This window comes from Lactuca virosa, chromosome 9 (assembly GCF_052849685.1).
Source record: "Lactuca virosa cultivar CGN04683 chromosome 9, Lactuca_virosa_CGN04683_v6, whole genome shotgun sequence".
In the NCBI taxonomy this organism is placed as follows: Eukaryota; Viridiplantae; Streptophyta; class Magnoliopsida; order Asterales; family Asteraceae; genus Lactuca; species Lactuca virosa.
In genome coordinates, this window is record NC_136434.1 from 265,566,502 (window position 1) to 265,590,804 (window position 24,303).

A 24,303-nucleotide genomic window follows, 5' to 3' on the forward strand; every position below is an offset into this window, starting at 1 on the left:
TTCTGGAAGTCAAAACATGCAAAGTGAAACACAAGAATAAATGAATCAAATATGGTATCAAACCCTATGAATATAAATAAACACTTTTATTTATCACCATACTGATTACTCATTATTCATTGTTTCGGTTTTATCAACTTTATACTTTAATTAAAAACACTAGTTGTCCCATGCTCCAAGCATGTACACTATGTTTTTCTTAAACAATAGCTTTGCCATACACCAAGTATGCACTCTATGTTTGTCTATGATCCTTACTTTGTGAAATAAACCAATTGAACATAATTTCAATGATTCTAATTTCACACTCCCAAATCCTTATCGAAAAATGTGAATTTCAAATTCCTATCATTTATCGAAATCTGTTTAGATTTTAAACTTATATGCACTGACCCTCCTGTAATGAATATGTACAAAGTCACAAAGACTTGTCAACAGTCATTATAAGGTATTCCAATGGAGATCAACTCCATGGAAACTAAGTCTCATATTCAAAGTACATTGCTTTGGACATGCTTCTTGCATTAAGTTTTCTAATCTTACACAGATAACTTCCACCTATGGAGACAACTCCATATTCTCATTTTGACTATCACTTCTGAATAAGAGATGCCTCTTTTCAGAATATGTCAATATGGTCCTTCCAAAATTAGCACTATACTTCCAACTGTCCCTGAGCAACCAATCTTTGGTAAACCTCAGATTGTCCTCGACAATTGCTTAATCATTTTAGTCATATCCAATTCTAGACCTTTTCCCTTCTTAATGCCTCTGGGCATTTGGAAAAATTTAGAAATGACAAATATTATAGCACATGCAATCGATCCTGTACCCAAAGCAAATGGTACACGATTCATGATGTCTCACATAAAGACATGATTCTAGACCAGTCTTTTGCTACAATATTTTTATTTGGCATGTTTTCAAAATTTGACTATGAAGAGGGATGCCGTAATCATAATCGAATTTTGAGAACGCAATATATAGAATTTCCTTAAGTTGAACCAATCCAACATGAAATTCATATATATATTCTTGACTAAAGATGATTAAGGTCTCAATTTAAGCCTTTAGAACTGAAATGAAGTATATCCTCTCCCTTAATTATAGCAAAACAACTTTTTCAATCCCTGCAGCTTCACGAATTGAAACTTTTGTTTTCTATAATTAACATTGCTAACTTGCAACACTAACAATAATTATCATGCTCCCACTAACATGATGATTATTAGCATAACACTTATGCTCCCACTAGCTTTGACATGAACTCAGAAATCAGTTGGACTTCTAGAAATCAATACTTTATTGACTTTCTTACCAAAGTTCAGATTTCTGATACGAGATGCTTTGATAAAACTTTATCAAAATCATACACCTTTCCTTAGATAGCATGCATGTGTGTCTAAACAATTTCAGAACTATGAAAAGGGATGTCGTAATCATAGTCTCAATTGTTTAGACCTTTTGCCATCTGCTTCAAATCTACTTGGTGGAAGTGTTTCCTCACCATCATTTTCATGAATCGGAGAGAAACCTTATGACCCTTATATTTTATGGTGTATGTGTTCTTATCCATGTGAATCGTCAAAACCATAGTCATAAGACCAGGATAATGACAAATCCAAACTCATATGGACTGAACTTATGCAATCTTAACTTCTTGCCACCTGGCAGTACAGGGCCTGCCATTGCTTCCAAGTTGTTATGCAACCAATTGAGAACTTTCAGAACTCCTATGCAAAGCCAACTTTAACTGGAATGGGCACAGAATATGTCAACACGATAGGTTATAAACCTTAAGTCGTGTGCTAGTGAAGAACCTCAGGTTTTATTCTTGATTAGTTCTTGAAATTCTTTTTAGGATCTTTAAGACTCCCACTATCCTCTTGACATATAAGACTATCTTGCCAAATATTCAAGAGATAGTGCGGATTCTTTATCAAGACAAACACTTCACACAATTGGCCTTAGTTGGTCTTTGTTTTATCCAAAACATCACAACTTACCAATTTCAAATGTACAAGAGTAGGACACTTTTACTCTTACATTTGACAAGTGTTTTAAACCTTTCTTTAAGATATGTCACTCAAGTTACAATCTTGGAGTATGACTCTAAGAATTGTTTTGGAACGATGTATGAATCATCTTCTTGATTTAACCACTTCAACAATTCATAACTCCTCTTCTTAACTATCAGAATGCACTTAGAGGATGAATTGTGATAAGGTCTCAAAATCATTAAGATGATCTTAAAACATGATACTAAAGTACTCTCCCATCTTTTCAGATTTGAGAAACTTTTATCCTTCTGCCTAATTTGATTCTTCTCATTCGTTCTGTCATACATTGAAACTTTTCCAATGTCTCAGAATTATACTTAAGCTTGTAAGTATAATCATATTTACTAAGCCTTAGTAAATCATGACGAATAGTCTTATCGATCTTTTATGGTGGACTTGATCAGTGCACAAGAATGTGTACTCGATCCCTTAGTCCTTCACTTGACTCACATATACATGTGAACAAGGAACTAGTCTTAATTTTCCAATGTTGAAAATTCTCATTCATCATACTATACAACTTGCATGATTCCAAGTTTCTATCCAACTGAAACTTGGGTGATGAGAATCTTTCCTTATTTGGTAAATTTGGACACTACCACAAATGAAAGAATCAAATTCATATTTCCACTCTTGCTCTTAATGGAATCTTATAAGCAACAAAGATTTTCACAAATGCCATTGTAAGGATATTTTAAAATAAATAAAATCAAAAAATTTCCTTTTATTTTAAAAACTTTGCGGAAAAAACTATCCTTACAGTGCAAAAGCACATGAAAACTTTGTTGTTATCTATTCCTAAGCAATATATCATAACTCCTAAGAAGTAGCTCAAGAATCCGATCTTCAAACTATGCGATAGAAATCCATCTACGCGATCAGATTCAACATATTCTTTCTTTAAGTTTCTTCACTTTTCTTTGATTCTTCAAACATCAACATGTGACCCAGGCACATCATGTAATAAGAATCTCCAAGTAGGAACTTAATAGAGTTAGACAATGGACTTTACCTGAAGTAGAGTCAAACTTATTGACTTTAACATCCTTAGGTAAATTTGGCAGCTTCGCAACCAATGCCCATTCCTTTGGCAATGGACCCTTGATAATGGGACTATCTAAGACTTAGCCTCTCTCTTTACCATTTGGTCAACCGAGTTGACTATGGCCGATCCCTTTCCATTGGGAAGAGAGAGCTTTACTGGATATCCAATGTCATCATTGTCAATGTCCATAAAGTCTTAGGAAGTTGATCTTAGCAAATAGATAAGATCATTAAGGGTCTTGTCATAGTCTGTTTCATAGGAGTCCCAAAGGAACTCACTATGTGACTTAGAAAGTAGTTGAGCCACCAATTTTCTCAAGATTTTGACACCCAACTCTCCCGGCTTGTCAATATGTGACTACATCTCCAAGATGTGATCACACATAGACCTTTGCTTGCCAATAGGGCTTGAGTGACCTTAAACTTTTCAAGAACTTGTGGGTTAGGGAGAATAATTGGAGGAGGTGGAGGAAGTGAAGTTCCAAGAGATTTGGGATGATCATAGATGTCTGAACTAGACATCTTTTGGGAGAAATTCAAGATAGTTGATTTAAAGTCCTTAATATAACACCCAATATGAAATATTAAGGCTAGGACCCAACACAATATTTTATAACTTGGAAGAGGGATGCCGTAATCCAAGCTATAGAATATTTGAAGGTAGGTGAATGACGATTCACCAATTTCCACCAAGATAAACGAAATGTATTATTAGGTTTTAATTGGTTTTGAAACTCCTAGATTCTTTTGAGATTCATTGAACTTTTCAAAGTCATGTTTCAATCTCGAGTGTGCCCTTCAGGTTTTGTGACTGGGATGCCGAGGATCACAAACAAGGTGTGAAGTAACCATGTAAATTACTTGGTACCCTTAAGTGTTTACCCCTCAATCGATGTGCCGGTTAACCACACACGCACCATCGATACTATGGTAAACATTAAGTTACCCTTTGCCTACCTTGTTAAATACGAGTTAGTGTGCCGGTTAACCACACACGCTCCACTAACCGACTTAAACAAAGTGCAAAGTGTACTTTCATGGATTAGCACCTTATTCACATTTTCCTAAGTAACTAAGATTGGGTATTTATAAAAGGTTTAGTTACTTAGTATTTATCATTAATACTTTTAATGAAGGGAGAATTTATAGTCTTTGTCCTACCCGTTTGGCTAACGACCCTCCACCAGTCAAGGAAGCGGTGGGTGAGAGTGGACACCCATTAAACTGCCATTTTATAGGCAGTAACCTTATACCCCCCTTATAGACCGACTTCGTGAATGAGACCTACTAACGGTAAGACTGACTTGCTCTTATACATATATATTATTAACTTATAATATTATAAAGTATAAGGGTTGAATTTTAACTTTTAAAATTCTAAGGGCTAAACTTGGAATTAAAGTATTCATAAGAGAAAACTTTTCAAATTCCAAAACTTGAGGGCAAGTTTTGTAACTTTCAAAACTTTTCTATCCCATAACTTATGTGTTTAAAGTAGTTTTAATTAAAAAACTCTTCAAGTTCCATAACTTGAGGACAAGTTATGGAAGACTTTAAACTAATTAAGAAAGTGACTCTTCATAATTCATAACTTATGGAAACTTTATGAGTTTAACTAAGGTTACACACATGTTATTTAATGAAGAGACTCTTGAACCTCCACAACTTGAGGACAAGTTATGGAGTCATAAAACCATTTAATGAGAACAAGACTCTTCATTTTGTAACCTATGACAATTTTTTATGAGTTTTAAGAAACTTAAATGTGACTTTTCATGTAACTTGAGGACAAGTTACACAAACACATTTTAGAATCAACTTTTAGATTAAAATGGATTGAAAACAACTATTCAATTAACTTTTCTATTAATCTAAGCAACTCATATGAACAAAGATAATTCACATCAAACTTTTCCATGTAATTAGCAATACTCTTAAACTAATACAAAACATGAATCTTTTGACAATTATCTTTGAAATTGGATTAGCGTGAACATTACCACATCAAAAATAGGTTTATAAGTCAAAAAACAGCTTAGGGTAATGTTCCTAGTCCAATTCCAGCCAAAACAGTCGAATATATGTGTCAGGGGGTCCAACTCGTCGAGTGCACGAACCAACTCGGCGAGTTGGATGCTTTTTGCCTTAGACTCGGCGAGTCCATCAGTGGACTCGGCGAGTCTGATGTGCAGACAACACCAAAATTCGATTTTTAAGCAGTTTAAGCAAGTATAACAAGAAAACAAGCCTAGGCTCTGATACCACTGTTGAGTTTTGAGCATTCTAACACTCCTATGGTGTACATGCAACCCTATAAACCTTGGATCTATGTTTTCTCTAGTTGTACATGCAAATATTAACTATTCCAAGGTTTCAATCCTAACTAGCATACTATGAGGCAACTATACTACAAAGACTAGTTAGATGACATACCTTTTGGTGTAGCTTGATATCTTCAAGCTTTAAGAGCTTAGCCCCAATAGTGTGGAAGCCTCAAGTGGAATCACAAATCACCAAAACACCTTGGAAGACTTTGAGAATAATAATACTTTGGTTCTCTCTAGTGAAATCGGCTAGCCCTCTTAGTGTACCCACACATAGTGCCAATTTCACCAACCAAGGACATCTTTATATAGTGTGGAGACTAGGGTTAAACCCATGACCTTTCATTTCATATGATCCATCGGTTACACACTCCATGGACTATCCATGAAAGCTTAGCCCAAGCTAAATGAACTTGGCCCATTCCATATATATAAGAGTCCATATTTAATTAGTTCATTTTGATCACTTAATTAATTCTAAATTAAGTCTTGATCAATACTAATTAAATAATATGATTCCATATTAATATATTAGAACTTATAATATATTAATATAAATCATAAATATACTATTCTCAAAAGACTATCCATATAAATTGTGTCGGTGAAGTGCAACCCAAATGGACCATGCCGGGTCGGGTCAAGTACATACCAAATATAGTTATGGACTTAGACATTAATCCAACAATCCCTACTTTCCCAATCAGGGAAATAACGGATGGCTAGAGGAATCCGACGAGGAACCTGAAGAGGAGCCTGAAGAGGGGCCTACGGAACCCGTGGCGGACGATGGTGAAGAAGAGTTTGGTGACGACAGCGATGATGATTCGGACACAGAGTCTGAAGTCATCAACCCACCATACCCAGTGAGGGTGTTTACTCATCGAATGGGCCCGAGCGGCCCTACACCCCCTTGGGGCATCGACATTTGGAAATGGAGCAGGCAACAGGGACAGCGACCCCCGTTTGGCATGACACGTGAGTTCTACGACTTGAAGGAGGCAGGACCGGCTGATCGAGCTCTTCCAGTCATGATAAGACGATTGAGGAATACTGGCGATCTGGCTTAGAGCACCGCCGATCAGATGTACCAGATCCAGACTCGGGTTGAGCGGGCGGAGCAGGAAACGCGTGAGGTTATCCGAGAGTTCCACATGAGGCAGGTGAGGTGGGAGACTCGACTCCGAGACGCGGAGCGACAGGTGGCTCGCCTTCAGGGAGCATCCACTTCCTCAGCACCACCCCCTGAAACATCCCACCATGAGTAGGACCAGTTGTATCTTTAGTCAGTATTATGTTATGTGATCTATGCCATGAACTATCGACTCTATGTTTAAGTGATTAAACTACTCATAGAGCCGTTATGCTGCCGGATTTTATAGTTCTATGTATTGTATGCCTTCTGGCAAATTTTCATGTATCAAATCTATTAGTATTAATGAAAATGCTTTATGTTTTATCATGGCATTGTTATCTGCTATGTGTTTTACTTTCTTGTTTTATGTTAATGCATGAAATTACCTGAATACACACACTATGCCCCTAGTCTATAGGATTACAAAATCACAAAACATAAGGCACTCAACATCCTTCCATTCCATGACAGAAAGATGACTCAAAGACCCAACCGTGGAAACAACGCAACACCGACCCCACCTGAGATAAACTCAGTTGCATTCCAGGCAGCAGTGTCCGCTGCGGTCACTGCGACACTTGCGCATATTCGCAATGGAAACAACGGAGAAGGCAACGGGCAGGGAGCCGAGAGCACCAATCAAGGGACAAACCACGGAGCCGCACGAGCATGCACCTACAAAGACTTCGCCAACGCCAAACCTCGGACCTTTAATGGGACAGGAGGCGTGATAGCCCTTAAGCGATGGATTGAGAAAGTAGAGTCTGTCTTCGAAATCTTCGGATGTCCGGATGAGTGTAAGGTCAAGTTCGCAGCCTGCACATTCATTGACCAAGCCCTTTCCTGGTGGAATGGCCACGTAGAGGCCATGACACTCCCGGTGGCAAACGCGATGCCCTAGGAAGAGCTGAAGGAGATGTTGTTAGCAGAATAATGTCATAGAGGTGAGATTCAGAAGATGGAACAAGAGTTATGGAACCTCACGGTTCAAAACTCCAACATTGACGCATACATATCCCGGTTTAGTGAGCTATCTCTTTTGTGTCCCGGGATGATCACCTCGGAAGGGAAAAAGTTTAAGAGGTTTATTTGGGGATTGACTGCACCTATCGAAGGGAATGTCATTGCGGCAAACCCTGAGACATTTGATAGCGCCAAGAGGCTGGCCAAGAAACTGTACGATCATGGCAATAAGAAGGGTGCCAAGACAGTGGAAGCGGAAGTTAAGAAGGAAGAAGAGAACAAGAAGGGGAAAACAACAAGCGGAAAGGAAAGAAAAACTCGGAATCATCTAAGAAGCAACAAACGGTGTCTGTCCATGCTGCAACGCAAGCTACTGCCACACCACATGCTCCAGCCTCATCCACACCGAATGCTTCCAAGCAGTACTCGGGAAATCTCCCCAAGTGTGGCAAATGCAACTTCCACCATCACGGGGAGTGCAGGGAGATGAGTTGCACAAGGTTCAACCGGAAGGGCCACACAACAAAGTATTGTAGGACTCAGCTCCCACAGAACCAGATGACAAACAACAACAACAACAATGACAACAACACCAATGCTGGAGCTAGCTATACCTGTTACGGATGTGGAAAAACTAGGCATTTCAGGCGAAACTGCCCCAACGCGAACAATCAAGGGGCAGGAGCAACAGGGAGAGTGCTGACAATGGGTCAGGGTGAAGCAGTGCAGGACCCAGCCGTTGTCACTGGTACGTTCATACTTAACAACTCGTATGCATGCATCCTATTTGATAGTGGGGCGGAACGAAGTTTTGTTAGTAATAAGTTCAAAAACTTACTAAAACAACAACCTCAAAAGCTTAATGAAGCCTTCACGGTGGAAATGGCTAATGGGAAGACTGAATCAAATAAGGATATCTATGTAGGGTGTACACTAACTCTAAACAATCACACCTTCCAAATAGACTTAATGCCTGTAAATATTAGGAGTTTCGATGTGATCATCGGCATGGATTGGTTAAGCCCCCATCATACCGATATTATGTGTCACGAGAAGGCCGTTCGCCTTCATCTTCCTAACCACGAAACCCTAATAATCTACGGAGATAAACCCGACGCAAGTCTTCGTCTTATCTCGAGTATCAAGGAGCAAAAGTGTCTACAAAAGAAGAACTACGCGTTCCTTGCTCACGTGGTGGATAAAACCAAAGAGGAAGCGAGCATTCACGACATCCCAGTGGGGTGTGACTTCCCGGACGTGTTTCCAGAAGATCTTCCGGGAATACCCCCAGAACGACAAATCGAATTCCGACTCGACCTAGTGCCTGGAGCCACTCCAATAGCCAAATCACCCTATAGGTTGGCTCCTGCAGAAATGCAAGAATTGTCAAGCCAACTGGGCGAACTCCTGGAGAAAGGATTCATCAGACCCAGCTTCTCGCCGTGGGGAGCTCCGATTCTTTTCGTTAAAAAGAAAGACGGATCCTTCAGGATGTGCATCGACTATAGGGAATTAAACAAACTCACAATCAAAAACTGGTATCCACTTCCACGAATCGATGATCTATTTGACCAGCTTCAAAGAGCTAGTTACTTTTCAAAGATAGATCTGAGATCCGGTTATCATCAACTCAAAGTCCGAGATGAGGACATTCCAAAAACAGCTTTCTGAACTCGATACGGTCATTACGAATTCGTCGTAATGCCCTTCGGTCTAACAAATGCCCCCGCTGCATTTATGGACCTCATAAACCGAGTCTGTCGCCCATTCCTTGACAAATTCGTCATCGTCTTCATTGATGATATTCTCGTATACTCTCGAAGTGAAGAAGATCATAGCCAACACCTCCGACGGATCTTAGAAACCCTGCGAGCCGAAAAGTTGTATGCGAAACTCTCCAAGTGCGAGTTCTGGCTCCGCAGTGTGAACTTCCTGGGCCATGTAGTCAGTCAGGAAGGAATACATGTGGACCCCTCCAAGATCAAAGCAATTGAAAACTGGGCAACTCCAGCAACGCCAACGAAAATTCGTCAATTCTTAGGTCTCGCAGGCTACTACCGAAGATTCATTCAGAACTTTTCCAAGATAGCCAAACCCCTCACCACGTTAACCCTAAAAGGCATACCCTTCAAATGGACCGAAAAGCAAGAGTTTGCCTTCCAAACCTTGAAGCAAGCCCTCTGTAGTGCTCCAGTGCTATCCTTACCGGAGGGAACTGAGGACTTCATAGTTTACTGTGATGCTTCGAATCAGGGTTTAGGTTGTGTCCTCATGCAACGAGAGAAGGTAATCGCTTATGCGTCCAGACAACTAAAAACGCATGAAGTAAATTACACCATGCGTGATCTAGAACTAGGGGCGGTGGTCTTCGCCTTAAAAATTTGGAGGCACTACCTCTATGGTACCAAGTGCACCATCTTTACAGACCATAAGAGCCTCCAGCACATTCTAAATCAAAAGGAACTAAACATGAGGCAGCGAAGATGGGTTGAGCTGTTAAACGATTATGAGTGTGGGATCAAATATCACCCCGACAAGGCTAACGTGGTAGTCGATGCCCTGAGCAGAAATGAGTATTCAAATCGTCGTGTGAAGACTCTGTCAATCACCATCCAATCTCATCTAGCTTCACAAATCAAAGAAGCTCAAATGTACGCATTGAAGCCAGAGAATGTCGCTAGTGAATCGCTACGAGGAATGGAGAAGGAGCTCGAAGTTAAAGACGACGGAACCCACTACTTCATGAATAGAATCTGGGTTCCCAAAATTGGGGGATTCAGAGAGAAAGTCATGCATGAAGCCCACAAGACGCGATATTCTATTCATCCGGGGTCAGATAAAATGTATTTGGATATCAAGCAGCAATATTGGTGGCCTAATATGAAGGCAGAGATAGCCACTTTCGTGGGCAAGTGCCTTACTTGCGCCAAGGTGAAAGTAGAATATCAAAAGCCCTCGGGACTATTGCAACAACCAGTGATACCCGAGTGGAAATGGGAAAGGATTACCATGGACTTCGTGACCAAGTTGCCAAAGACAGCAGACGAATTGGATGCTATTTGGGTAATTGTCGATAAATTAACAAAATCCGCTCATTTCCTGCCAATAAAAGAATCCTACAAGATGGAAAAGCTGACCCGAATCTATCTCAAGGAGGTTGTAAGACTTCATGGAGTGCCAATATCTATTATCTCGGATCGAGATAGCAGGTTTACTTCAAGATTCTTGCAATCTCTTCAAAGAGCAATGGGAACACAGCTAGATATGAGCACTGCCTATCACCCACAGACGGATGGTCAGAGTGAGCGTACCATCCAGACACTCGAGGATATGCTCCGAGCTTGTGTGATTGACTTCGACAAATCATGGGATGCCCACTTGCCACTGATCGAATTCTCTTATAACAACAATTACCATACGAGCATCAAGGTTGCTCCCTTCGAGGCTCTCTATGGTCGTAAATGTAGATCATCCTATGCTGGGCCGAGGTGGGTGACACACAACTAGCAAAAGGGCAATCGCCAGCCAGTGCTCTTACAGGACCCGAAATCATTCATGAGACAACCGAGAAGATAGTCTAGATCAAAGCTCGACTTTAGGCATCGCGAGACCGACAGAAGAGCTATGCTGACAAGCGGCGAAAGCCACTAGAATTTCAAGTCGATGATCGCGTGCTATTAAAGGTCTCTCCATGGAAGGGGATGATTCGATTTGGGAAGAGAGGAAAACTGAACCCGCGATACATTGGACCGTTCAAGATTCTTTCCCGGATTGGTCCAGTGGCTTACAAGCTGCAGCTACCCGTCGAGCTCAGCAACGTGCACCCAGTGTTCCAAATTTCAAATCTGAAAAAGTGGCTATCAGATGAAACCCTTGTCGTCCCTTTGGAAGAGATAATGATAAACGAGAATCTCCTGTTCATCGAAGAACCAGTCGAGATTATGGACAGGGAGGTGAAGAGTACAAAGCAAAGTCGCATCTCGATCGTGAAGGTTCGATGGAGCGCAAAACGCGGACCGGAATTTACGTGGGAACGTGAAGACCAGATGAAGCAAAAGTACCCTCATCTATTCTTTCCTTCACAATCCAAGTTTTCAGAAGAATTTCGGGACAAAATTCCCTCTAACGGGGGGATGATGTCACAACTAGCATTTTACCTAGGAAATTCTATTCCCGTGTAACCATTCAACTATTGTAAAACTTATATTCTAAGTAAATCTCACTCAATGCACATTTAGATTCACCATTCATGTTCATCAAAGAGTCTGAAGCCCTAAGATCCATGGTTTAAGTCCATATTGGACTAGGAGTTCCTTATTAGGCCTAATGGACCAATAAGCACCCAAATTCAACTTCATTGGACTTAGAAGCCCTAATTGGATCCTAATTGGACCCAATTCATAAATCTAAAACATTTTGGACCATTTGGGTCTAGAATGATCCATTCTAACCCTAATGGGCCTTATTGGGCCATAACTAATCCAACTAACCTTAGTGAGCCATAAGCCCATTCTTTTACTCTAATTGGGCCGTGAATGCTTCCAAGAGCCCAATAGGCCGAAAAACCTTATGTTTAGGATCCAAATGTCCTAGCTAAAGTTAATGGGCCCAAACTACTCCATCATTTCTTCTTGGCCCAAATATGTCGGCCCATGTATGAAATAAATAAAAAAGGTAACAGAAGAGATTAAGGGGGGAGGGTTGACTTTGGAGTGCCACCTCCATAATATCCAACATATATCAAGGTGAAGACCTCCCATGCATTCATGCTTGTCACCTCATCTCTCTCTCCCCTCTCTTCTTCTTCTCGGCCGAATACAACACGCACACACACTACACCAAATTCTCTCCATTCTCTCAAGGATCATCCATCTTCTTCCTCCAAAATTCTCAAGATCTAGCTTAGGTTTCAAGAGGATTTTCTCAAGATAATCATCATTCTTGGTAAGCCTTTACACACTCAAGTTTTATAACTCCATCTTCATGATAGATCACTCTTTTAAACAAAGTTTTTTTGGCGATCATACTCCTAGAAATCTTCTTAAGTTCGAGATCCACTCAAGGGAGTTGCTATGGCCGAAAAGCACTTCATCTTTCCACTTCTTCTTCCAAAAACCGAAACATCAAGCAAAGGTGAGTTCATATCCCCTTGTTTTCGGTTTTCATATGATTTTTTTGGGGGAGAATGCAAGTAAAATGTGTAGATCTATGTGTTATATGCATGTTTTGTGTGAATTCTTAGTTTATTTGGTGAAAATATGTTAGATCTTAGTAAATCTCAAAATTTTAAGTATAATGTAGAAAATATCTAAAAACTACAACACTATATACATCATATTATCAAGCCAAAAGTAAACACGTGTTTAAGATGCAAAAGAATTCAACAAAAACCTTGTTAAAGGTCAAAATTGTCAAGAAAACAAAAGATAAGGGTAAAAAGTGAAAATTCTGTTTTTAAAAGGGCCAAACAGGTCCTACATGTAATAAAAGGTATTTTTATGCTAAACATTCTTTTAAAAGGGTCAAAAATGAAATTTTAAGTTTATTGGGCCAAACTTTTGGGCCTCACGGCCTTTTGGGCCCAATTTGCGAAAAAAATGAAGATTTAAGGTTTAAAAATGTTATTTGGCCAAAGTTTGAGGTCTAAATGTAAATAAACCAAATTTAGAGGTGAAAATATCAATTATTTTCAAATTGGACCAAAAATAAAAAGTTTTCCAAAATTGGGCCGAAAGTGTAAACTTTTACCAATAAGGGGCTGAAAATGTATTTTTTTGCGAAACAGGGTTTTAAATGTGAAAATATAACATTTTGGGTTAAAACCGTAAATTTATAGATATTTGGGACAAAATTGCAAACTTTTATAAATTATGGACTAAAGTGTCATTTTTACAAAACTGTGGGCCTAATTTTCAAAACACTTTACAGAAAATATCGGATTTTCTGGGTTTTTATGAAAGATACAAAGACTTTTACTCAAATATACTTATGAACTCACCAACATTATATATGTTGACCCTTTTCAAAATAACTTGTATTCTCAGGTAATCGTTAAGCGGGAAGATATGCAAGTGTGTATGGTTTGTTTTATGTAATAGCACTTATCATACTTTTAACAATTTGAACTTATGTATTTTAACAATGTACTTGATATGAACAATGCTAGTTGTGTTATGTAATGTTGGTGATGATCGTGTTATGATTCATGTATATTCATTGTGATGATTATTCAATTGTTAGTCACACGAGCCCCCAGACGTTTCCGCCGTCTAGTTTGGGGGTGTGATAAATATCATACAAGCTAAACATGCGAATATACTAGGATGCCATGGAAACCCTCCAAGGTCTTACACTAATGCCATGGGAACCCCCACATGGTCTCAATCTACTGCCACGGGAACCCCCCGAGGTCTTCCATGCAAGAGTCATACCAACATAATGCATAATCAATCAACAATCCACATATCGTAAAATGGGTCGGCCTTGGTGCCTTAGACCCATTGGTATGGTGAGAAGACTCACATCTCTAGAATGTTGAACAGATAAGATAGGATCGGATAAGTTCCAACGCGCAGCTCCAACTTAACTGCCTATAACCATCATGTGCTTAACTTGTCAAAAATCCGAAATACCATAATACCCTCAAAGTCAAACTTGGTCAACCTTGGTCAAAGTCCTAGTCAACAGTCTATGTTGACCCCAACTCGTCGAGTGCATCTATCAACTCGTCGAGTTCCTTCGGAGTCCAGAAACCGGGACAAACCCTAGCCAACTCGCCGAGTTGTCTCATCAACTCGACGAGTTCACTTAATATCCAGGAGACGGGGAAAACTGATCCAACTCGTCGAGTTTCCCCCTGTTTGCTTATTCTAATGATACGTTGATTGCAGAGACTCTAGGGCTTATATCTGAAACCTAAAGGTGCCTATAAGGATAAAGTTTCCAACTTTATCCTCTGGAACCACTTTGAATGCTGTAAAGCCCTTAACAAAGGTTGGAAAGCTCAAAAGCTTAACCATGTGGTTCAAGACTCTAGGGATCTGGAATCCCTCCTTTCCAGAAGAGGTTCTATTCCTCAAAACGTTCCAAAGATGGAGGCTTTATGGACATGCATGTCCAATGCATGTATTGAAGTCAAAATGGACAAAGAGGGAAAATATACCCTAAAATCCATGCATGGCATCCATGCTTAACCAAAAGCTAGATCTAGCCCACCATGGGACCATTTTGCCATAGACATTCATAAAGTTGCAAACTTTATGAACCCCATGCATGCAATCGACAAGAACGATAGGAAATGAAGAGTAAGCTCAAGATCTAGCCATACTCTAAGATAAAAATTGAATCTTGAATGCTTACAATAGTCCACAATATGGTCAAGCTCAAGAGTGAGGGTTTTGTTTGCTGGATCTCCTCCTTCTTCTCACTATCTTCTTCTTCTTAAGCTCCAAAAGTCACTCTAGCTCACAATATGATAGAAAATGGGGATTAGGGTTTAGCATTAACGTTCTTAGGGTTTGGAGGCTGATGGAAGGTCAGCCTCAAGGTTTTAAGGAGATTATATAGGGTGCAAACCCTAAAATTTAGGGTTTCTCCTTTACAGCGCCTACTCGTCGAGTTGGGTCTTCAAACTCGTCGAGTAGGTCCTAAATCCCGCGTCCCACAATGATCTCTACTCAATGAGTTGGAGCTCCCCAACTCGTCGAGTTCCAGTCTAAAACCCTAAAATTCTGAAAAGAAATAGACACCTGAAATGAGCGTTACATAAATTTTTGGGTGTAGAGAAAAAATTAGGATAAATCAGGCAATTCATTTGTGATCTTCCTCTCTTGTTCTTTTTCTCTCTTTCTCTCTCTCTCAACCTCAATTTTTGGGTGCAGCGAAAAAAAAGATGAGGAGATGATAAACTGATGGGGTTCTACGTTCCATTTTTCCCTCATTCAATTGATTTTACAATTATTTTGAGGGTTTTCATCAATTTTGAAATTTTCACGTAACATATATTGAGAATTAAAGCTTGGTGGGTGATAATGGTGGTTGAATCTGAATTGGGGATGAATTTTGAGGTTAGGATTTGAACATGTAATGCATTGAGATAATGGTTGAGGTCTGTGATAATTTGAAAAAACGAAAATAAAGAAAAAACAAAATAACGAAAACAAATAAAAAAATATATGAAAAATAAATGAATATAAAAAACAAAAAAAGAAGTTAAAAATAAAAAAAATATATAAAAAATAAAAAAACGAAAAAATATAAAAATATATAAAAAAACGAAAAAGTATAAAAACAAGTTTAATTTTGACTAGAAAATAAAAAATAAATGAAAATAAAGAAGTTAAAAAACATAAAACCGAGTTTTGGACATGTAATTTTTTGCAAACTATAGGGACCAAATTTGAACTTTTAGGACTGATTTTGTAAAAAATTTAACAGAGTTAACCATGAAAATCGTTAAATGGGCTAGAGTGATAACTCTACGTCACATTTGTGGCCGGAGCCAACATAAAAAAAAATAATAAGGGTTTTCTCAATCACGCGTAAAAGTGTTGCGACTTTTATGGTATTTGTCCACTAGTTATTTTATGTTCGGACGGTCCGAGTGAGAAATTTGAAATTAAAGACTAGGGATGAGCATTTGGACCGGGAAACCGGCCAGAACCTGTACCAGAACCGGATAGAACCGATCGGGCCGGGACCGGGATGATATTCTTGTGGATTTTTGGAACCGGAAACCGGTCATTTGACCTGGCTCAAAACCAGGAACCAAACCGACTTTATTATTATTATTATTATTTTTATTTTCAGCAATAAATCTCGATCTGACTTTTTCTTAAAATGTTTATATCTCACGAATTTGAAGTGGGATTGCCATTATTATTTTTCCTACATGTTATTTAGGTTTTATAGAAAATTTTAGACTATAAAATCTCTTGATTTGGTTAAAAATTGAATGAGTTACAAACCCCGCAAGAAAGCATATGAAACCAGACTTTTTTTTCCTGTTTCAACACTAAAACGTAATATGACTTTTTCTTAAAATATTCATATCTTAAACATTTGAAGTGAGATTAAGATTATTCTTTTTTCTACATGTTACTTAGGTTTTATAGATAATTTTATACTATAAAAAGGCTTGATTCGGTAAAAAATTGAATGAGTTATAAACGAAGCATATCAAATCAGTTTTTTTTTTCAACACTAAAACGTAATCTGACTTTTTTGTTAAAATTTGCATATATCACTCATTTTAAGTTGTATTGACCTGATTCTTTCTCCTACATGTTGTTTAGGTTTTGTAGCTAATTTTTTAGACTATAAAAACTCTTGATTTGGTTAAAAACGGAATGAGTTACAAGCCCCGCAAGGAAGCATATCAAATCAAACTTTCTTTCACTGTTTCAACACTTAAACGTAATTTGACCTGATTTTTTTTCCTACATGTTATTTAGGTTTTGTAGTTAATTTTAGACTATAAAAACTCTTAATTTTGTTAAAAACTGAATGAGTTACATGTCTTGGAATATAGCATACCAAATCTGTTTTTTTTTTTCCAACAACATACATGGAAGTTTGATTGTATTTTCTTTGTTCTTTTTGGTAGATCCGACAAAAACCGAAAACCATAACCAAAATATTTCTCAAAATACGTTGCTATTTCTCGATGACCGGTTCCAACGTTGAAGACCCGACGGTCTAGTTCGGTTCCTATTTTCCATCAAATTCGGTTTCCGGGCCGGTTCTGGCCGGGCGGGTTCCGATGCTCATCCCTACTCTATTCTTAATAAAAATAAAATAAAGAACAAATTACACGAATTGTCCTTTAGCTTTATAGTTTTTCCCTGAAGTGGTCCTTACGAAACTTTTTTCCCTTAGATGGTCCCTAAGGAGCAAACATTGCACACAAAAAGCCCCTGTGACTAACTTTGTTAGCAGATTCTGTTAAGTTTTGTTAAATGACAAATATATCCTTTGTTTTATGCACACAGATGGTCCTTATCTCTCTCTCTCTCTCTCTCTCTTCTTTCCCGTTTTTCTTCACCACCAGTCAAGGAAGAGGCTGTCGGCCACCCGAGCTGCCTTTTCCTTTCGCCTCCTGTCGAGCAACGCCACCCAAACACCCTTAAAGATCGTTGTTCCGTCATGACCCCTTGTCGGTCGCATTTTCTATCGGATTAGGAAAAAAGAAACAACGAGGAGCAGCCATAGCATGCCCTCTCGCCACCATTGTCGACGATAATAACCATCATCTGCCTCTCTTTCTTCTTCGCTCATTTCCTCCGTCCATAACAGATCCAAAAATAAACTGGCCACTGCTTTGCTCCCCCTCCCCTTCGTGTGTTGCTACCGACGATCCAGTACAAATTTGTAGATGGTTCTTGATTTGGTTCTCAGACTGGCGGTGGTTGGGAAGGAGGGGGTGAACAATGGTGTACCTAGTGCTCGATTCACTGGGGGGTCATACCGGCCATGAGTGAGATAGAGAGGGAGACACACACAGATCGAATTTTGAGCATCTTCGTGACAGAGATTGCAGCGATTCCAGTGCAATTCCATAGAGAGTTTTTGCTAAGCCTCTTGGTGGAGGTATCGACGCCGGTGATGTCTGCAATTGATAATCCGTCGGGTTAGACTTGGGGGTCGACTGTTTGGGAAACGTATTCTCTGATGTCGTTGATTGCGCAGCTGAGGAAGTCGAAGTGAGGCCCGAGGTTGGCTATTATGGCAGGGGCGAATGACTTAACAAAGGTAAAAAAGTTCGGTGAAGGTATTGGTGGTGATCACCCATTTCAGGGGGAGGTTTGAGTTGGTGGTAACCGGAGGAGGACGATGAGGGAAACGAGGGTTGTAATCTGTGGAGAGAGAGAGAGAGAGAGAGAGAGAGAGAGAGAGAGAGAGAGAGAGAGTCATAAGGACCATCTGTGTGCATAAAAAAGGGTATATATTTGTCATTTAACAAAACTTAACAGAATATGTTAACAAAGTTAGTCATAGGGGCCTTTTGTGTGCAATGTTTGCTCCTTAGGGACCATCTAAGGTAAAATAGTTTCGTAAGGACCACTTCAGGGAAAAACTATAAAGCTAAAGGACCATTAGTGTAATTTGTTCTAAAATAAAATAAAATTATCCTTTGTACAAATAAAAACTTAGTCGTGAAATGAACTTGTTGAATCATCCCAACCTTCTCCGTCAGTCTTAGCATCTGGCTCGTGCGGGATCACATCAATACTCGGTAAAACACAATAAGATACGCAAACCGAATCACGCGATCACAAACCCTGCTATCAAACCCACACACGATTTGAAATCCTTCGCCCCAAACCCAACACAGATCTGTCATTGAAAGCTATTCGCTGCTTCGTAATCCCTTGCAAAATCGTCTAACCGTTCATTCCTATTGAACGGCATCTGCCGAAGAATTACAAATCAGGCATCAGCTCTTTGATCGAAAAAATGGTGTTAGTGTCATCTGTAAGAGATTATATAAATCGAATGCTACAAGATATTTCTGGCATGAAAGTTCTTATACTTGATTCCCAAACGGTACCTTCAAATCTCATCCTTATACATATGTTCATTATAGTTGCTGTTTTCCATATATTACCTAGTTGTTTTCATGTTAATTGGCGAGTGATGCAATTTATAGAGGGGTTTAATATTATTTCTAGTTAGCGTAGTAGGATTGTCTACTTAACTGGAAAGTTTTGAACAAGGATTTAATACCAGGTTGTTGGTTTTTGAGGTTTGTTCTTAGAATCAGTAATCCACAACAATTGGTTTAATACTTATAACGATAATGTATGACATATTGAATTCTCACTGATCTCTACCTGTTGTATCCTCTGACTTTGCATGTGAGATGAGTTATGTTCTTGATAGGAATTTATTATATACTCAAGGGAAATGAGTTATGTTCTACATTTGTTGCAGGTTAGTGTTGTGAGTGTGGTGTATTCTCAGTCAGAACTTCTGCAAAAAGAAGTGTTTTTGGTAGAATTGGTTGATGCCATCTCCATGTCAAAGGAGTCCATGTCACATCTCAAAGCAGTTTATTTTCTGCGCCCAACATCAGAAAATATTCAGCATTTGAAACGTCAACTGGCTAAACCTCGATTTGGAGAATATAACCTCTGTAAGATTCTGTAGCTATATCATCTTCAGAGACAGAAAGAAATTTACAAATTTTATCCCATTGACATTAACAAATGCCAAATGTAGTGCAAACTGTCATGTCTTGTGTAACAAAAGGGACCTAAAGATCATCATATTCTTTTTATGGGAAGTTATTCAACCCCCTACTTATTTTTGGAAAGTGACTTTGGAGTTTAGAATTGAAAAAGCCAAGATATTTTGGAGAACCTAATGAACAGGCTGCATTGTAAATAACTTGGTATGATTAATTATGGAAATATGACTTTTTTTTTTTTACTTCCATAAGATAACCCAATACCAATCTAACCTGTTTCTTTTTTTTTTTTTTTTTTTTTTCTTTCTCATCCCACTGAATAAAGTGTTGTTTGGGTAAATGATGTTTAAAAAATGTTTAATGAAGCAACAGCAAGCTTGGGAAGTGAAAGAAAAAAGATGTCCCTATTAAGTCCATTAGGTCAAAAGAAACAACACATATGTATAGTAACATCTTATATGACATGTCCCACTTGTAAAATTCATTGCAGTTTTCTCAAATATGTTGAATACTACTCAACTCCATATCTTAGCTGATTCAGATGAGCATGAAGTTGTTCAACAAGTACAGGTTAGTTTATATTTTAATGCACTCTAATTCTTGATTAATTCTCATGAAATTTTGCATAAGAAGGTTCTCTACTCTTGTAAATACATTTCCTTTGTTTACATTTGACACCATTATGATTATATTGTGCAGGAATTCTTTGCAGATTTTGTTGCAATTGACACCTACCATTTCACTTTGAACACACCATCAAACTATATGTATATGCTTCCTGCTGTTATAGATCCTCCAAATCTTCAAAACTACTGTGATAGAATTGTTGATGGACTTGCAGCAATCTTTTTGGCTTTTAAAAGGAGACCCGTTATTCGATATTCACAAACATCTGATATTGCTAAAAGAATAGCACAAGAAGCTTCCGTGAGTCTTCATCTTTCTCTTTCTCTTTTTCTAATTTTCGTTCCTTTAAACTTTTAGTCAAATATGTCTCCAAGAACTCTTCTATATTCTAACTTTTTCCATCAATTAAGTTTGATGATTCTTCTGAAATCTTTTGGGTATTAAGACTTTCAATTTTTATTTTTCATTTTCAGAAACTGATGTATCAGCAAGAAAGTGGCCTTTTTGATTTCAGACGCACAGAAATTTCTCCTTTGTTGCTTGTAATTGATAGGAGGGATGACCCTGTTACTCCTTTACTGAATCAATGGACATATCAGGTACAATCATCACGAGGGCATTTACGTCTTTTTTCCATTAATACTCATGATTCTTTTTATATTTTGTAGGCCATGGTTCATGAGTTGATAGGTATTAAAGACAATAAGGTAGATTTAGGAAACGCTGGAAAGTTTTCAAAGGATCAACAGGTCTGCATCCCATCTGTAGTTAACTATATTTCCATTAATGAGATGTTAAACAAGAAGTGATTATTTCTTTTTTGTTTCTGTTATATAGGAGGTTGTATTGTCCTCTGAACAAGATGCCTTTTTTAAGTCTAATATGTATGAAAATTTTGGAGACATTGGAATGAGTATAAAGCGAATGGTGGATGATTTTCAACAAGTGGCAAAAAGCAATCAGAATATCCAGACAATAGGTTTGTATTTAGTAACTAACAACTATTATAACAATACTAGTGATTAGTTATGATTATTAAGTATACTGTTTTTCTTTTAAGTGCAGAAGACATGGCTAAATTTGTTGACAATTATCCAGAGTATAGAAAAATGCAAGGAAATGTGTCTAAGCATGTAACTCTAGTTACAGAAATGAGTAAGATTGTAGAGGAAAGAAAACTCATGTTAGTTTCACAAACTGAACAAGAATTGGCTTGTAATGGTGGCCAAGGAGCAGCATTTGAGGTATGTAATGTATTCAATCTTTAAACTTGCATCATATTACTTTAGGGATTAGGGTTTAGGGTTTAGGGTTTCATGATGCATGATGTTTTTCTTTTTACTAATAGAAATGACTTATGCTTCATTCTTGAGTATTCAGAGAAATGAAAAGTAAGAAGAGAAAAGAAAGGATGATAATTTCTTTTTGATGTTCTCGAGTTGGAGATTAAGGGAGAGAAAGCTGAGAATTTTACAAATATACCCTTCATGTGTAAATTTAGACATTTATCTCCAAATCTCCCACATTTGATAGGAGAGTTTTGGATAGAAAATTATCATTTGTTACCTTTTTCTTCTCTCAAGAACACAATTTTCCGGTTTCTCTCATTTTCCTTATAAATAATTCTTTGTTTCTCTCTGAAGTCGTAAAGGATTAATGATGAGGGCATTCACGTCTTTTGTACCTACTTTTTTTGGGTGGGACAAAAAACTGCAATTTTTATGTCATTGAGTAAAAAGGAAACATAGCCTAAGGATTTCTGTCATTCTTGATTTATACTTTTTTTTAGGGTTTAGGGTTTATATTTGCATTAAAAAGTAGCCACATTGAGATTTATTTATTTATTATTATTATTATTTTTTTGAAGGCTGTGACAAATCTTTTGAATAATGAAAGTGTCTCTGATATCGATCGACTACGGCTTGTGATGTTGTATGCTTTGAGGTATGAGAAAGAGAGCCCTGTTCAACTCATGCAGCTTTTCAATAAATTGGCTTCTCGCTCTCCCAAGTATAGGCCAGGGGTAAATCCGTCTTTTCACTATATTATTTTACATCATGGCAGGCATCTCTTGCTCTTGCTCTCTTTATTGTTGTTAGTTAACTCCCTGTTTTTTCAGGTGGATAAATCATATTCTAGAAAATATATGAGCATGTGGGAAAATGGAAGGAAAAATTATTGAGGCCAAATTTGTCATTATGTAAAAAAGAAACACCTTCTTTTTGTCCTAATACAGAACAAACTATACTTAATAACCGAGGAAGTTGGGGAAATGAGGCCTTCCCATTAAGTCCTAACTTTTTACCAATTTGCCCTTGTTTATATTTCCTTCATTCCCAAGTGTCATTTTCATAGAAATTTTTAAACACCAGTTATCCAATCCAAACAACACTTTTAAGGCTTATTTTATTTATTTATTTTTTCTCCATTAACCGCTGTATGGATTGTCTTTGCCCACAAAATCATGTTCCTTTTTTCCGAAATGAAAAAAACGACCATTTTACCCTTATGTCAGTATTAAATTTAAATAACAAACGATTGCCTATTTTATAAGTGTTATAAATATAAATTCTGATTAATTTTAATTTGATTGAAAATGACAGCTTGTACAGTTTCTTCTAAAGCAAGCAGGGGTTGATAGACGTACAGGTGATCTTTATGGTAACAGGGATATCTTGAATATTGCCCGCAACATGGCTCGTGGACTCAAGGTTTGTTTTATTATTTTTTATTATTTTTAATTTTTTAATAAATAAAAATAATAAGAGATTTTATTTCTTCACTTTTTCTGTTAGGGGGTGGAGAATGTGTACACCCAACATCAACCTCTTTTGTTCCAAACAATGGAGAGCATTACAAAAGGAAGGTTGAGAGATGTGGATTACCCTTTTGTTGGGAATCACTTTCAGCAGGGCAGGTTTGTAATTAAACCTAACATTCTTTATTTTTTTTGCAATTATTATTAAATTATTACTTAAAAATTAATTGTTTATTGATGCAGGCCACAAGAGGTTGTCATTTTTATTGTTGGTGGGACCACGTATGAGGAATCACGTTCCGTTGCTCTACAAAATTCTTTCAATTCTGGAACTCGTTTTATTCTCGGAGGTTCCTCTCTTTTAAATTCTAAAAGGTTACCTCTTTTCTTTTAAATATGGTTATTTTCATATTTAAAAATCACAACAAATTTGAAATTTAAATTTGAATGTGTAGGTTTCTTAAGGACCTTGAGGAAGCACAACGGATTGCTAGGTCAAGCACCAATGTTGTTTAAATTTGAAATTTATTTCAAATGAGGTTCATAAGATTGTTAGAATGTATATGATGTTTGTTGTCTCTTAAATACTTTATCTCTATAATCCCACTATCTTTTTTGATTTGTATAAATTCAAACCTTGTATTTCATACACTTACATCTTTTTATTTAGGCTTACACAAAAAACAACATATTTTCATTTTATTTCTTGTTATATTTGTATATTTTTTTGATACCGAGGAAAACCATATACGAGCCAAATTTGTAGGCCCAAGAAAACCAATGTAATAAATCATGATGCAAAAAAGTTTCAATGCATTATAGAAATGCACATACGCAAATATGACAACTAGCGTAAAGGACCACGATAAATATGCTAGATGAATACGTGAAAGCCTACAACTTTTGTTATGGTATTGTTAACGTGTATACAAACAGATTTATGTGCAAACCAACTTCCAACGACATTCAACTTTTGTACGTTTACATGCATCAAGAAATGGATTTCCTGGTATGCTAGGTAGCATGAATTGTACACATTGAGATTGGAAGAAATTGTCCAACAACATTGCTAAGACTCTACATATGAGGTGCTCATCGACACCCAATGATGTTACTTGAAGCTGTAGCCTCACAATATTTGTGGATTGACATGTATATTTTGGTGTCGTTGGTGGCAACAATGACCTAAATGTCCTATACCAATC

The 24,303-nt window shown here is 37.7% G+C and overlaps 1 protein-coding gene across 1 annotated transcript; it reads left to right on the top strand.

Moving 5' to 3' along the window:
• Positions 1 to 18,678: 18,678 nt before the first annotated feature.
• On the top strand, positions 18,679 to 23,800 carry VPS45 (vacuolar protein sorting 45). The gene is made up of 13 exons (XM_079072340.1): positions 18,679 to 19,070; positions 19,458 to 19,659; positions 20,204 to 20,283; positions 20,413 to 20,640; positions 20,814 to 20,939; positions 21,009 to 21,089; positions 21,178 to 21,319; positions 21,406 to 21,584; positions 22,208 to 22,363; positions 22,944 to 23,051; positions 23,136 to 23,257; positions 23,342 to 23,473; positions 23,554 to 23,800. The coding sequence occupies exons 1-13, from the start codon at positions 18,981 to 18,983 to the stop codon at positions 23,612 to 23,614; spliced, it is 1,707 nt and encodes a 568-aa protein (XP_078928466.1). The 5' UTR covers positions 18,679 to 18,980; the 3' UTR covers positions 23,615 to 23,800.
• The last annotated feature ends 503 nt before the right edge of the window (positions 23,801 to 24,303 follow it).

Bases quoted from the DNA above. Each gene is read 5' to 3' on its own strand.
- VPS45 (XM_079072340.1), top strand. From the start codon at position 18,981: ATGGTGTTAGTGTCATCTGTAAGAGATTATATAAATCGAATGCTACAA. The intron at 21,090-21,177 runs GTCTGCATCCCA...TCTGTTATATAG, and splicing joins AGTTTTCAAAGGATCAACAG to GAGGTTGTATTGTCCTCTGA. The intron at 21,320-21,405 runs GTTTGTATTTAG...TTTTAAGTGCAG, and splicing joins TCAGAATATCCAGACAATAG to AAGACATGGCTAAATTTGTT.